Genomic DNA, 16,564 nt, shown 5'->3' with positions numbered 1-16,564 from the left:
ACTCTCTCACACACACACACTCACTCTCAGACACTCATACACACATATACTCTTACACACACATACTCTCTCACACACACTCACAGAGACATACTCAGACTCATACACACACAGACACACACTCATACAGACACACTCACACACACTCTCAGACACACACATACTCTTACACACTCACACACACTCACTCTCAGACACTCATCTTACACACACATACATACTCTCTCACACACACTCACACCTCTACACAAGACAGAATCCACTTAAGTCTGTCCAATGACGTGGCATCGATCACCCACCGCAGGAAGCGTTCACGCTCATTACTGTCTCCCCATGGATCCTGGGCTGGAGGAGGGTGGCAGAGCCTGTCCTGAAGCAGCTGCCACTCTTCCTTCAGTCTAAAGAACAGTCTTAATGTGCTGCAGGTAGAGAGCAGCTCAAGGCAGATCCCCGCCTGGGGCCACTCGCCTCCTCTGGTCAATGCAGCCCGGGCCCCCCCATGCTGGTCTGCTCTGTCGCTGACAGAGCTTTACAAAGGAAGCCTTCTTAAGCCAGGTCTCCCCCATCGTCCCTGACCTGACAGTTTTCCTCACAGAATGACCCCTTCCTAGGCTCAATCCACATTTCCAGGCTAGAAGCTGCTGGGGATGGCGGCTTGTTTATCTAAGGAACTCACTTTTCCCGGCAGATGACACCACAGAATCTCCAAGGGGAAAGAGCTTCTGAGGTCACTGAGTCTAGGTCATAGCGGACTGAAGATCCCCTCCCAACACTCTTGACCGCAGTCATCCAGCACTCACTTCCTAGGCAGCCCATGTCCAGGAGCCCGGCTCAAAGAGCAGACAAAGGCCAGGGGAGGTGGCCACAGCAGGACAAGGCTCCTGGCAGAAGGTGGGGCTGGCAGAGACTGGACAAGGCCAGAGGCCATTCCAGGCACAGGAGCTGCCAGGCGCCGGGGGAAGAGACCTGCTTAGGAAGGGCTCCGAAGGGCAAACACGAGCCTGGAGGTGACAGGGCTGAGGTCCTTCTTTTCCCTCTGCCCCTGCACAGCCACACTCCCAGTCCAGTAGAATTCAGACATGAGCCATTGTTCCTCTTCTTGGACCTGCCCTCCCAAAAGATTCACCAGGTGCCTGTTTAGGAAACAGTCAGGCGCTGGCCTTGGTTGTGCCATCTGAGAAGTGGGGTAGCAGTTTGGAGGGGACACCTCTACATGCCCCAGCAAACCTGGCTGAGAATCCATCTTGGCCTAGAAAACCTGAACCTATTTAGGGAAGATCTCTGAGCTTCTGCAGTGAAGGGTTTTGAGGAGGGGTTCCTGTAGTTCCTCTGGCTCTGGACCTCTGGGCCTATGACCATGAGGGCATCCCCTTGTCCTTAAAGGTCACCACCCTGTCAGAGCTCAAGCCCTGGGTCTGAGTCCAGCTCCTACATTCAAGGCCCACAGACCCAGAGTCTTCCAGGAAGGCCAAGAAAACAGGGCCTGAAGGCTACCGGGGTCTTTCCCAGCTAAGCTGATTCAATGATCCAAAGAGACTTTGCCCTTCACATGGAAGGCAGCAGCCCCCTTACTCCTCCTCATCTAAATGGGATCGGAGTCCAGGAGTGTGGCACCACTAGGCAGTGCAAGCAAACCCTGTATCAAGCACAGGTGTATCCAAGAATAAACAAAGGACTGGGAGAGACCTCACTGACTGTCTCCTGGGAAAGACACAAACACTTCCTCCTCCTCTCTTGCTGATCTTCAAGAGAACTGGCATTCTAAGGAGCCCCTTCTCCCGCAATGACAACTCCCCTCACCCTGCTGACATGCTCCACTGGCTCCCAGCCCAATGTACCTGTGGAAAAGGGGTAGAAACCCCATCTCCCTTGGGCCTTCAGGTCTTCAAGACTCCTCCATAATCTGAACTGACAGCATCGAAATCCCCCCTCCACTCCCTCAGAACAAAGTTCCATCTGAGATCAGAAGAAAGAAGGGCTCTGCAGAGATGAGGCCGGAGAGATCGTTCAGCTCTCCCCATCGCAGTCAACCAGGCGTAACAATTCAGCAGGAGCCCAGAAGCCCAGGAGAGTAAGTCATGCCAACGGCCAGGGTTTGCGGACTCCTCCTGTACCCCCCACGGCCTCCCCCAGCCCTGGAAGCCAGAGTGGTCTCCAGCCCCAGCAGAAGGAGCTTACTTGAGAAGCATGGAGAAATCAAGATGGCAGCTTGGGCTGAGTTGGTGGCTGCTGCTTTCACGGAGAGGAGGGAGGAAGGAAGGAAGGAAAGGGAGCAGGGAGCAGAGCGAGGTGGGAAAGCCTGCAAACCCTGAAACACGTGTACTATAGAACGTTCAATTCACTGCGATCAAGCCACAGACTGGCACGCCCATCAGACACTTTTATAACACGAAGGCTCCGTTGGGAGACAGCGCTGAGGGCCGCCGACGAATCACTGGAAACTTACCAGGAAGTCCCGAAAGCTCCAATTACTGCCATTACCATCGTGACCAATTACTGGTTTTTGACCCCACACAGCAAACCTGGCACTATAAAAGAGCCTAGTCCCCTGTCCTCCCAGGGCATCATTAAAATACAGCAGCAGCTCCACCCTGGCCCACTTCTGGCCTTCCTCAGTCCCACACACATTTCTAAGTGTCCTTTCATCCAGCAGAGCCTGAGAGGAGGCATAAAAGGGGCTCGGGGCCCCCTACTCACTCATAACCAAACGCAAAAGCAAGGCCACCCACACGATGGGGCGGTGCCCAATACAAAATCTGTCTTTGGGAGCTGTCCCAGAGCAGATGTCTTTGTGTGCGGCCCCATACAGAATCTGCAGGTGCACAGTCAATACCCGGCTCAGGGGCTCTTGGAGGCTCCTGACCGTGCAGGGAATAATGGGAGCGGCTTCTCCAGCCGTATGTCCCCCGCCCATCTGGACACCGGGAGATACGGAAGTCAGCCTCTGAGAGCTGGCAGGGGCCTCATTCCAAGGGAACTGGGCTCTGAATGTGAGGATGACAAAGAAGTGTCACATCGTGAGAGCTATCACATACAGGACTGGGGGGGGGGGGCACCCGTGCCCCTCCTCCTTTCAGTCCCCTTCCCAACCTTTCCCAAGCAACAGGCAAAATGGTGGCAGTTGTCAGTGCTGCACCTGCCAGGAAGGCTGGCCATGACAAAGATGGGATCTGGCATTCTCGACTTTGCTACAGAAGCCAAGCACATCTGATTGCCACACCCTAGCTACTGTAAGAGAGAATGTGTTCTCGATAAAAACCCAGATTCTATACTAGACCCTGGAGGAAAGGTAGACAGCTCTGTCCTTGAGCACCAGCCCAGACCCACGGGCTCTTCTCAGACATGCGACTGAGGCTTCCAGGCTGCTGTGATGGGGAGGAGGGAGGCAGAAGAGCAGCCTGGTCCAACGCAGCCTTCTCTCAACGATGGATGGGAAAGCTTCCTCCTTCCACAGAAGCTAATCCACTTGGGGATGGCCTCATTTGGGGCAAAGATATTCTTGAGCTTCAGACTGTCCACATCTTCCCAAGACTGACCCACTTTGTTCTGAACGGTCAAGTCGAGTGAGTCCAACCTACCTTTACTGTGACTGCGAGGCAAGGCCTTGAGGACAGCTCTCCCATCTCCATCCCTGCCCACAGGGAATCTTCTCCTCTTGAGTCTAAACATCCTCAGTTGCATTAATGGACCCTTCTATGGTGTGAACTAAAAGGACCCTTTAACATCCTCAGGATCCAAATCACGAAGGACACAAAACTATGTATATGGCCCAACTTGGGCAGCCTTGGCCAGAGGACCCTCAATTTCGAGCCAGAGGGGCCTCTGAGGCCACCAGGAAGGGATGTCCAGCCTCTCATCCCTGGGAGCTCAGCCTCCTCAATGGTGGAGCTCAAGTCACACAAGCTATCCTGGGTCAGCCTGCAACTCAGCATGGTCTAGGGCTAAATGAGGGATCCAATTATCAATGCAAACTGGCCATAGAGGGCATTTTCCCTTCAAAACCAAATTCTGAGAAATCTTAGATAAACCTGTGGCTTCTTTATGGGAGAAGAAGGAAAACTAGAGTTCGTTCTGTGTCTTTGAAACCCTCCTGACATGAACCTCATTAATAAAGTTTCTCCCTTTAGTGACATACAATTGGGTGGATTTCAGTCCCTTGCAATAGTTTATTAAAAGAATCCCAAGGGTTGTTACACCACATTAAATAAGATGGGCCTAATCCCCTACAAGAGTCTTTACTATCAGGGGAAAAAATAGACACTCCAATGAAAACCACAAGTAGTCGGTGTCTTGTGTAAGAAACTCCAGGCCTATAAGCAGTTGGATGAAAAGAGCACAGAGGTGTCTCCCACCTCTAAAAGGCTCCAGAAAACAAACACCCTGCAATGGTGACTTTTCCTCTTCAAGGTCTTAGGGTCCCTTTGAGGGAAACCAGTAAGAGAGATGCTCCAGGAGCTTCTCTGGCAGGAGACCAAAGGCCGCCAAAAGACCAACGACCAGTTTGGTCAAGTGAGGAACTGCACCTTCCCTGGTGCAACCCAAGCATTGCAATAGAGCAGAAATTCCAGGAAAGAGAGCTGACGTGAAATCACACCTCTGATACTCACAACCTCTGTGACTTAATCACCTAACTGCTTTGGGCCTCAGTTTCCTCATCTGTAAAACAGAGGGAGGTGGATTAGTAGACTGTTTAGGACCTTACCAGCTCCAGCTCCTCTCTCATCCCTTGAAACAGCCAGGCTGGCCAGGATTCAAGCACAGATTCAGGGATGGAGTGGTGGGCCCCTCTCTGCCAAGCACCATCCCAGGGAACTTCAGAAATGCTCTTAGCCAGACTCACTACAGGACCCCATGAAAACCATCACCGGAGTCACAAACAGGTGGTGACTGTACCGTTGGAGGGTGCGCCCACACCAAAGGAACTACAGATTCTCCTTCCCGTGCCAGAGTACTGCAACAGGAAGGTGAGCTCCTAGAGGGCCAAAATGTCAGGTTTTAACCTTATTTTCTTATCCCTAACACCTAGCACAGTACATGGCACAGAGAAGAAGTTGAACGAGGCATTGTTAAATTGAGTGTGGTTGTAGCCCAGAAAGGCACTCAGCTTCTGCACCTGCTCTCTTGGAGGTAAAGGATGAGGGCACTGAAAGATCCTTCTTTCCAAGGGGGCAGCACAAGAGCCCATTCTTCACTGATGCCTTTCCTTTGGCCCGGAGGACACGTTCCTAGTCCACTTTCTTTCCTTCCAGAGCATTCTTTGTTTCCTTTCTTTTAACCACAATGTTCTTCATCTGTTTCCTTTCTTTCCAGTGTGTTCTCCGTCTGTTTCTTTCCTCACTGCACATTCTCCATCTGTTTCTGTCTGTTTCCTTTCCTTCCAGTGTGTTCTCCGTCTGTTTCTTTCCTCACTGCACATTCTCCATCTGTTTCTGTTTCCTTTCCTTCCAGTGTATTCTTTGTCTGTTTCTTTCCTCACTGCACATTCTCCATCTGTTTCTGTCTGTTTCCTTTCCTTCCAGTGTGTTCTCCGTCTGTTTCTTTCCTCACTGCACATTCTCCATCTGTTTCTGTCTGTTTCCTTTCCTTCTGCTTAAGAATACATTCTTCACTGGTTTCCTTTCCTTTGACCCTGAGAGCATGTCCTTCTTCAGTTTCCTTTCCTTCATTTTCCATCAAGTTTTCAGCCCTGAGAATGTATCCATTGTCAGATTTTTCTCTCCTCCGCCACTGCATTGCTCATTTGCACCACTAGTCATACTGGCTGGCTGAGGTTGAAGTTAAAACCCACTGAAACCCCAAAACAAGAAGACAGGAAGTGGTTCCAGTTATTCTCTAGCTAATGGACTCACTCATCTGTTTAACCAAAAGAGAAAGAAAGAAAAAGAAAACCACCCCACTAGAAATGATCTGCTCAAAGTCCATTTTCTCAGGAGTACACAGTCTTGTGGTTGACAGGGCATCCATGAAAGCATTAGAAGCCAACTTTCCCCAGGCTCTTTTCGACCAGAGATCCCGTCTGGACAATCACATAACTGAAGGAAGAGACCCAAGATCCTGCTGTGTTCTCTGCCTATTGATCCACAAAAAGCAGATGACTCAGTAAGACACAACTCAGCCTTGCAGGCTGTCTCCAAAGACTCACAGGCACACGTTAAGATCATGCAGAACTCCTAGGCACATGTCACTGCTGAAATAACTCTAGTCAATAACCTGAGAAGCAATGACATTGGACAAGAAGCAAAAATGGTACAGACAGGCTCGCTAAGGAGGGTCACCAGTGTCGTGGGAAATGCCTTGGGCAGAATCCTACAATGGATAAGTTTTTCAAATGCTCCTTCTTGCAACAAGTGTGCCTACTGCATGGAGTCCCAGAACACTAGAAAGTCCTCTCAGTGAAATCTACCCACTGCAAAGGGATTGGATGGATCTAACCATATACACTTGAAAAACAGAGTGGATGAAAAATATGCTCAAATTCTGACATGCAAGTGGACAGAACAATAAGTCAAGCTTTGAAATGAATAGGAAGAAGAGATGAGAACATATAACATTTAGAAAACTGAGTCACGCTTTCAAAAATACCACTTAACTGCTCCTGGTCACAAAAGCTAGAGATTCCTCTAGTATCAACATTCTCTCAGCAATGTTGTGAGGTTGAAAGTGATATAAAATCACAAGAAACACAAATGGTGATGGAAAGATATTGGTAGCCATTAGAGGACAGCAGTCTGTCACCAACAGCAATGAATATAGTAGACAAAGTGAAATCAAATGAAACCTATGAAGGACAGGTCTGACCAGAAAAGCAAGTAGGCAGGTTCCGTAGCACTAACTATAAGGCCAGCATGTCTTCCCCACCCCCACCCACCCCCCAACTCCATCATATTAGCCCTGCCTCCAGCATGTGGGTTAGTTATTCCATGAAGACATCAGAGGAAACACGGAGAAGCTCATGACATGGGCTGGGACAGCGCTCTGTAGAGGAACTATAACCTGCAGCTGGGTTAGAAGCACCCAAGCTGATAAAGCCACCCAACCAAAGTCCTACCCGGGGGCTCCTGTCACCCCACAATCCAACCAAACAGGACAACTCTCTGCTCCCCAAAATCAGCATCCACCTCCTGGCTCGGTGCTATTGCTCAAACCACTCCCCTTCCTGAAATGTCTCCCTCCCCCCACTTCTGTTCCTTCAAGGCTAAGGGTAGAGCCCAGCCCCTCCAGGAATCCCTCTTGGATTCCCCCCAGGCTCTTTCCTTCCTCAGTTTCCCTCAGAATTAGAATATGGTTAGTTGCACTCATGCTGGATAAGATGGGTTGGCTCCTTGAGATGGCCCCTAGCAGCTGTCAGGTTGCAGTCCTCCCCCAAGTCTTACATACTGCTGGCACCTGGTATATTCGTCCACCAAACCCATCATAACATTACCTTCCCTTCTTGCCCCACCCCCCAAAGCTAGGGACATTCCCTAGACTCAGCTTCACCACTTTTTGTGGGTGTGAACACAAACAGGGAGAAAACACCATCATCCTTTGGCATACAAGAGACAAAGGAGTGTCCATAGCCAATGGTGCCGTCCACACCAAATGCCAAGGAGAGACTATGCCTCTACTCAGACCTTCTTGGCAAAACACAGAGGGTAGTTCTGATGAAATACAATTCTGAACAATTTGTACCAAGGCTAAATGGACAAGATTGTCATTAAATATGTCCATCTCACACACAATGGAAAAGCTTTCCCTGCCTCATTAAACTGGGCTCTAGGGAGAGAACAGTGGCTGCCTGACCGTGGCAAAAACCCCTCCTCCCCCGCCCAAAGCTCAGTACCCCCACTGCCAGGGCGTGGTACTCAGGGCCCTTCTCTAGGGCCCACCAAGGCGGTGCTCAACAATACGGAATCTTCTACATGGGACGGATATTTCATTCTTAAATCTCAACACCATTCATCATCCAACATTCAGCACTTCAGAACCTGGAAATCTGCATCTTCTGCCAAAAGACCATGAACAACGGGGTTTCCCCAACTTCACCACCTGACAGAACCTTCAGGCTTCCCTGATGGGGGATGGCAGGCAGGGGGAGGAGCTCTAGTGTAACAGAGTATCTGGGATTCAAAAGGGGAAAATTCAAGTAAAAGATTTTAAAAGAAAAAGAAAATCTCATAAAGTGAGCCCAAGATAACGACGGCAAAAAAAGAGGTGTCGTTGCAGACTCAAGAGCCGAGATGTTTCCATGACAGAAGACTTGAGGGGACAGAGGCAGGAGGCAGATGACCCAGAGGCCACTCACCTCTGGTAGACAGAAGGAAGGAAAGCAGGTCATTTCCTCCCTGCAACACAGCTCCTTCTCTCCCTCTGGCTCAACCCTCATGGCCACAGCATCCCCAGGGACAGAGCCACAGGAGCAAGGTAATACAAACAGCCTCCTATCTCACACACACACACACACACACACACACACACACACACACCCTACATAGCAGACACACAGACACACACCACATGAACACATATACACCCACCACACATACCACACACTTACCACACACACACATACCACACACACACATACCTCACAAATACACATACATAAACACAAATATACACTACACACATATCACACACACAAACACACACACACACACACAACCAAACTAAACAACTTCTCATTCTGAAACATTACTCAATTTCCTGGCTGAGTACTTTTCCCAAAGTTGTTCCCTTTTCCTGAAAGGCCCTGGGAAAGGCCCTTGGGAAGGAAGTCAGAAACCCTGGTCCACTCCAAGCCATAAGCCCCTTCCCCTCACAAGTAGCAGAGGGTGGGCGCCCTCCAGGACCTCTGGTGGGGGCAGATGCCTAATGTACCCTAAGATTCCATAGGGCCATGCCATCCACCCTGCCACTGAGGCCCTAGAACCTTGGGGAGAGGCCAACAAACCCTCCTAATGTGTGTCTTTCTTCCCCAAGGTGAGGGTGAACTCCTTGAGGACAGGGCCTCCCTTGCTCTTCTCTCTGTGTGGCTCACTCAGGCCCAGTGCTTGGCCCCAGGAAGCACCCAGGGGATGCTTTTGTGTGCTTGTCTTCCTACACCCCAGAATGGTAAAAAGGGCACAGAATTCCAATGCTCCCACTTTCTACCTACCTGTGGGACTCGTTTTTTCTGGGATTCAGTTTCCATCCTTTAAAAAGAAAGACGGGGCTGCATGAGCCAGTGTCTAAGGTCCCTCTGGTTTGGTTTTCCCATTTGGAGGGAGTGAAGGAGGAACAGGGCAGATGGCCCCAAAACAAACAGGGTTCGAGTCCATTGGAGAAAAACAGCATTTACTAAACACCTCCTAGGTGCCAAGCACTAGAGATACAGACAGCTAAACCCCAGTCCCTGCCCCCAAGGAGCTCCCAGTCTGAGGGGGAAGACCCCATGCCAACAGGGGGGCAAACAAGATGGCCACAGGATCGTTTCACTAAGAAGGGAGGCCCTGGCACTGTAGGAGATTGGGGAAGGAAGCCAGAAAAAGAGAGGACACAATGAAGATCATCCTGTTACCCCCAGAAAACAGAGCTCTCCACAAAGGAAGAGCCTTCTAAAAGGAAGGTGCCTCAGAAGCTTTCCTAACAGGTCACAGGACCAAAACATGAAGCATGGCTATTGATGAACAAGGAAAAGTGTTTGCTGAAAGCCCCGAGACCAGGGCCAACCCCAGAGAGTCCCAGAGGGCAGGACACCAGCATTTATTAGGCGCCAACTATCCCCCAAGCCCAATCTCATGGGATCTCACAGTCCCGGGAAGCAGGTGCCTTACTGTCTCCATTTAGAGAGACGAAGCCAAGGCAAACAGAAGTGAAGTGACTTGCCCAGAATCACAGGGGGCAAACTAGAACTCAGGTCCTCCTGACTCCAGGGCTAGGGCTCCAACACACTAAAGCACGAGTCAGGCAGCTGGTTGGGTACACCAGTCACCCTCTCCCCACTAGGCATTTTCTCTGGTTCTCCCACCTGCCTGGAAGGCCCTCTCTCCTCACCTCTGCCTGTTGGCTTCCCTGGTTTCCTCCAAGTCTCAGCTCAAATCCCAGCTCCCGGGGAAGGACAGAGCTGGAGTAGAGAATGCTGAAGACAAGGCCCATGGTCCAAAGCAGCGGGCTGGGGGGAAAGCCCTCCTTGGCAGGCAGTCATGTGCTTGCCTGCACTGCTCAGCCCCTGGTCCATCCATCTCTTCCCGGCCTAAGCACACACATGCACACACACACACACACACACACGTGCACACGCCATGTAAGAGTGTCAACTGCTAAGTCCCAAGGGCTAAGCCTTCTGTTTGGCCCCAGTGACACAAGCCTGAATCTAAGAGCATCCCTAAGTGACACATTTTATTCAATGTCCCTATGGGAGAGTGAACCACATATCACTTCTGAGGCCAAGGTCAAGGACTGGCCCGGGGACAGCATTCTGGGCCTTTCAGAGGGCAGGCCTCTCTTCCAGCCCACGTCCAACAAGGCCCCTGGGGGAAGTGGCCTCAGAAAGGGAAAGACAGCTGTCTGAAGGGGGTCTCAGAAGGAAGCCTGTAGGCAGAGAGCCCTTTCAGGCCCCAAGCCTGAGCTGGGGCAGGGGCAGGGCAGCCTGATGGGCACGACAGAGAGTGCAGCAGACAGAACTGAGCCTCCTCTGGTGGTGACCGAGCCTCCTCATCCCTATTGGCCTCAGTTTCCTCTTCTATAGAATGAGGGTGTTGGATTAGAAGCCTCTGTCCCTTCAACATGTAAAGCTAGGATCCAATGACACTCCCCAAAAAGCCCCAATGTGACCCCTCCAGGACAGATTTCTGTATTTCTCCTACAGTCTGTTCCCCTCCTTCCTCAAGTAGGAGGAAGAAAAATGGTCCCCAGTCTCTTTGGTGACTTTCAGAGGAAGTCTCAAGAGGATTATCAGAAACAGAAGGACAAGGAGGCAAGATCTAGCCATTGGGCTTGGGCCGGGCTTCTGGTCCGTCCAGCATCTTGATGGGGCTACAGGACTGACCAAGACGGAGCTGGGTCACCGGGCCCAGCATGAGAGCATGTCCCTGGGGACGCACAGGCTCCTCCTGGTCTGTGATTCAGATGTTGGCCAACAGGGCAGTCACTATAACCTTCCTGGGTTGGCAAAGCTTGGGCTACACTGTCTCCATAACAGCCAGATGCTGGGTACCAACGCGTTGCCCACGGGAATGTGGGCTGATGAGGCTAACAATCCTCAGTGCTCCCCTGCCACAAACACTCTCAGAGATGACTGAGTTAAAACCAAACTGGTATTTCTTTTCCATCAACTAATCTAGTATAATCTCACCCCATTCAAAGGCTTTATCAAACTTCCAAAGGGGGCCAATGTTCCTCCCGCCATGGCTCGCCTCGCTGGGCGGTCTTCATCAGCCTCCATGGCTATGGCATCCCAGCCTTCTAGCAACAGGCTTCCCCACCCTCAGCTTGGAGGTCCCTGGGAGAGGGATGGAAGGATGGATGGATGGATGGTTGGATGGACAGATGGACAGGTGGGTGGATGGGTGGATGGATGGATGGATGGATGGATGGTTGGACAGATGGATGGATGGATGGGTGGGTGGGTGGGTGGATGGATGGATGGACAGAGAGGGCACCTGAAGCGGAGAACATCTGCAGAGGAATACCCCAGTTCAAATGAAACCCAGTGGAAAAGAAAAGATCTCCACACAAATCTTGCAGGATTTTGGCCTGCCATCACCACACTGCCCACACATGATAACATCTTGATGGGGAAATCTGCATGACCACAGCCCCATCAGCTGGCCTCCAACTCTTTTAATGAGAAGGTCTCTGGATTCCTAAGACACCCAGTGACTCTTCCCTCTCTCCCAATGCATTCCATCACAATCACACCAGCAATAAAATGGGTATCAGAGCTAACTCCAGGATGGCCTTGGCCATTCCTGTCTGCTGAAAGAAGGCCACAAAGCTTCTAGTCACCAGCGTTCTTTCTGAAATATTCTCCAGAGAAACCAGCAGGGTCGTAAGCCACATGGGGCTGAGGAGGTGAGGAGGGGGACTGCCTTACAACACAGGGACCACTTGTCAACTCCAGGAAGACTTAACACTGACAAAAGGGGCCTGCCTCAATAAAGAGCAGATCATCGAAGGCCAGGAAACTGCCATGCAATTGATTGTCCAAGGCAGCCAGCACTGAGCTCATATCCTCTACAGCAAGACCATCATTTCCCCCGTTCCTTTGCCCAGGGCCAGAGATGGGCCACACAGTGCAAGCTGGCAGCAGATTCACCACCACTCCTCCCCAAACCACCACCACTCACAGCAATCAGCATGAAGCCCAAACATGGAGAAACACTGCTTCAATAAAGCTTGACATTTAGAAGAGAGAAGGTCAGTCCCAGCCTGGCACCTGGGCACACTGGGCACTGCCAGGTACTCCTCTTAGAGGGTACTTACCTGGATGGGTTTGGGAGCTCATCGCGAGCAGGGGCAAGTCCAGGAGGTAATTCAGAACAGATCACAGAGCCCACAGCAGCAGCAGCTCCAAAAAGAGCCAATGTCCCACCATCACATACGTGCAGACAGGTGGGAAAGGGGCTAGGGCATGTCCGAGTCACACGGGCATGGCTGGGCAGCCAGAAGCAGCTGAAGGAGCAGCCAAGGGTCTTAGCAGGCTTTCAGATTCGAGACCTGTGGTCAGAAGGGAAAAAAAAAACACAACTTCTCAGATTCAGAAGAGTTCGAATCTCCTCATTCCATTTCAGCTCCTTCGTTCAATAAACACACCATTTATCAAGCCCCTCCAACATGCCAGAAGTTGGGGATATGAGGGTCCAAAGGAGACAGGCCCCCCGCCAGGGGCCGGCCAATGAGAATGCCCAGAGCAGAGCGATGTTTGGTCACTGCATCAGACGACGTGTGTGTGGGGGGACTTCAGGGGTAAGGAGGGAGGCCACCGGGAGCCTCCTCCCTGGGGATCCCCACATGGCATGAACTCAATGCCCATCACTCTCAGGGTGCCTCCTCTGGAAGTGCTCTGGCTTCTCAATGTCTTTTCTGAACCAAGAGGCAGGCAGCGGGGCAGCTCGAATCAGGAAGGCTGTGTGACCTTAGGCACGTCATGGCACCTCTGTCTGCCTCAGTTTCTCCAACTGTAAAGTGAGCATAATACTAACTCCAAGAATATGGGTGAGGATGAAACGAGATTCTATCTGTAAGACACACTCGTACTGGCCACCAAGATTATCACAGATTATCATCAGCACAACCACGATCGCAATTAAATCCTGGCGTCCTACATGGAGCCCAACTGATCCCCAGCGCATGTGGGAAGCAGAGCCTCTGGATGAGGGCCGACCTTGGCCTGAGGATGTCCGGCTGCCAGCTTCATGCTAGATGGGCAGCTGTCTAGAACCCTCATGTGTCAAAGGCGACAGGACCCTGGATTAGGGCTGGACGGGACTCAGAGACCCTCTAGGAAGCCCTCCCATTTGGCAGAGGAGGAAACTGAGGCTGGGGGAAGGGGCAATTGAAACCCAGGCCCTCGGACTCAGACCCACAGTCCTCACAGGTCACTCCACGGGTCTCTTTTACTACCAAACAAAGCCCTTCTCCAGCTCTGACTCTTTCCTCCCCCACCAGCTTCTCTGTCCTCCAAATGAAATAGATAATTTTGCAATATCTTCTTGTGCCCCTGGACACTGCAGTCTAGGAGACATTCTCCACTGTTTTTGAAGCATAAACTTTGTTTGGACATAAGTGTGAACAATTCCAGATTTCTCTGGGTTTAAGTTAGAGACTCTGACAGTTGTGCCCCCGTGGGGATGCAGAGGGCTCCCCTGGGCTTAGACCTTGCCAGCTGGGCAGGGGGGCTGAGCTGCCAAGTTCCAGCTTCTTGCCTTTGATCCCCTGCTCCCCAACAGCGGCACTCCCCCCCCCCCCAGCTCCAAAGCAGGATCCTGGGAACCTCCAATTTAAGCTGCATCTAAAAAAGCAAGACAACAATGTCTTCTTAAACAGTTATATGGGTGGGCAAGAGGCAAAGGGTAGACAGGGATTCAGGTCCTGAACAAGCCCCAAGGGCGGGCAGCGGCTCTAGAGTCAAGAAATCACCGAAACTGAGCCTGGGAGAGGGACCCACAGTGACCGTGGGAGAATGTTAGGGCTAAGGTTTGAACCCAGAGCTCCTGACTCAAAGCCAGCCTTCCTTCCCCATTAGAACAGTGCTCACAGGCTAGCCTGTGCTGACACGAGAATGGAGATCATTTCTTCAAAGCCATTGGCTCACAAGCAGGATGGACGCACAGCACCCACATACAAACAGCGTGGCTCTGATAAGAAGAGTGATTACAAATCCAGACTCACTGGACAAGACTCCTCACAAGCTGTTCATGAACTCCTAAAAAGCCCCTGGGCCAGGGAGGCTCCGTCGCAGCCCCTGTCGCCTCTCATCTTGTTTCAATGGATGCTGTTCATCAGGATCACTGGGTCGGGACAGTCAGGAGTTCACATGACCACAAAGTGTCTGCTCCACAAGGCCGGAAGGTCAGATGGAGAAAACGCAATGTAAACACAGGACGTCCCACAAAATGTGGGCTGGGGAGGGGCACAGGCCTGACTGACGGGGAGAAACCACGCGGGACACACAGAAGGCGCTGACCAACTGGCTAGAGCTTAACAGAAGCACTCTGGCCCCTGGCTTCACCAGGCACACTCCTGACAAGCCCTGGAGGCCCTCGAGTGCAGCCCTTCCAACTGGTTCGGGCTTCACAGAACAAACGCCCTTCATAAGACAGTTTGTTCTATGAAACCGGTCACAGTCAAGGGCCACAACTGAGGACCAAGAGGGCCACATGTGGCCTCATGGCCATGGGTTCCCCCATCCCCAGCTGCCCGTGTCGTGCCCACTAAAGGAGTGCCCGGAGCAGCCAACAGGCCTCTAGAGGGGTGCCGGGACTGCCTGGCCATGGGCCGTCCAGAGGAAGCCAGCCCAAAGTGCTCTCTGGCTGAAGGAGGGAGACGCCACGGCTTCCTCACTGACTTCACGCATCATATTGTCTCCATGTCATCACCTTAAAGGCAAGGACAGCCTTTCCCTCTCTTTATATCTGCGGCACTTGGCACAGTGCCGGGTATGCAGCTGGAGCTTAGTAAGTGCTCACTGGCTTGCCTTGACTCTTACCAATTTCTTAGCCCGCTTCCTTCACCAACGTTGGGCTGTCAACAATTCTCCGACAAGAAAGTCCATTTTTGCAGTGAATCTCTGGGTCTGACCCAGTGCCCTCCCATCTGCCTTCAGCCTGATTTTGGGCAGGAAGTCCCAAACCTCCCAGACGCTTCTGGGAAGCAGGCCTGTCTTGGAGACAGCCCGAGGCAAGAGCCCAGGCTCAATGCTCCCAAAATCCTCCAGCTGCCTCCAGACGGGCCGAGCACAGTCAGGGCCGGGCACATGCAGCCTTAGGGAACGAGGCTGAGGCCCAACCAACCTTGAAACTGGGGAAAGTGAAAACACACCAGCAATCACCACAGTCTTGGCCCATCATCCAACTGGTGCCGTCTTACTGGGACGATCATAAATGAGGATGACGAAGATGAAGATGCCGGCCGGCCTCTTCCCAGCAAGCACAGGCTTGCTTCATACACACATCATCTCACTGGACCCTCACAACGACGTGGGCAACGCCTGATGCTCATAGGCCCAGAGGTCACATCTGAATCCGGGTCTTGCTAGGCCCAAGACCAGCACCGCCTACTCTGCCACCAATCCAACCAATGTGCACGTGTGTGCTTCTGACCAAAGTTAGACTTTGTTTCATGCCAAATTGAGGGCTGGGAAGATAAGTGTGAACAATGGGAGGTGGCTGCATGGGGAGGCACCGAGGGGCTCACGGGCAGACCAAGCCTAAGGACTAGAAGGCTCCTCTCTGCTGCTGCTGAAGCGATGCTGGGGACCAGAAAGGACAGAAGCTGCCCTCAGGAGGAGGGCTTCCCTCCCTCTGCGAAGGAAAAGGAATGGCTGCCAGGGAACAGAAACTTGGGCTCAGGACCGTGCTCACTCACCAGATCAGAAAGAACCCCGTGGAGCAAAGCACGGGGCCTAAGGCACAGGGCCAGCACCATTTTCTCCTGCAGGAGGCATTGTGACCAGGCACCCTGTGAGTGAGAGACAAGGATGGAGATCTGACAGCATGGAGGGGCTGTCGCAGGTGGACGACCAGACTTGAAGAGGAAGAGGAAGGAGAAGTCAGGCAGAGTGGCCGAGGGGTCTGTCCTGGATCCTTGGCCACGCCCCAGATGTTCAGACAAGCTCAGGGAAGGCTGAGACGATGGGTGGGCTTCTCTAACAGGAAGATGTGCAAAAACTGAGAGAGAAGGAGAAAGCCTGTCCAGTGACTGAATTGGGACAGAGCTGGACTTGATGGCCACCAAGGTCACTTCCAGGACCAAATTTAGGGCCCTCTGGCCACGAAGACAACAAAATACTGCAAAGCATCACGAAGGCAATGCAATGAAATGCAGTGATTCCTCACTGGGTTTTTTCCAATCAACGACTACCCAAATAAAGGAGGGCGGGGGC

At 51.9% G+C, this 16,564-nt stretch overlaps 1 protein-coding gene across 5 annotated transcripts in view; it reads right to left on the bottom strand.

The window, feature by feature from the left end:
• HDAC4 (histone deacetylase 4) overlaps positions 1–16,564 on the bottom strand; it is a 238,635-nt gene that overhangs the window by 184,396 nt on the left and 37,675 nt on the right. For all 5 annotated transcript variants that reach the window (XM_069103106.1, XM_069103107.1, XM_069103105.1 and 2 more), the window contains exon 2: positions 12,445–12,678. In XM_069103106.1, coding sequence (XP_068959207.1) covers positions 12,445–12,466 — 22 coding nt within the window. In that variant the 5' untranslated portion in view covers positions 12,467–12,678. The remainder of the gene's footprint in view (positions 1–12,444; positions 12,679–16,564) is intronic.

Source organism: Petaurus breviceps, unplaced genomic scaffold (genome assembly GCF_028583685.1).
Source record: "Petaurus breviceps papuanus isolate PSGF00001 unplaced genomic scaffold, PetGlider_PUasm1.0 567, whole genome shotgun sequence".
Classification (NCBI taxonomy): Eukaryota; Metazoa; Chordata; class Mammalia; order Diprotodontia; family Petauridae; genus Petaurus; species Petaurus breviceps.
Note: the sequence above shows the minus strand (reverse complement) of the source record. Positions and strands in the feature narration are given on the sequence as shown.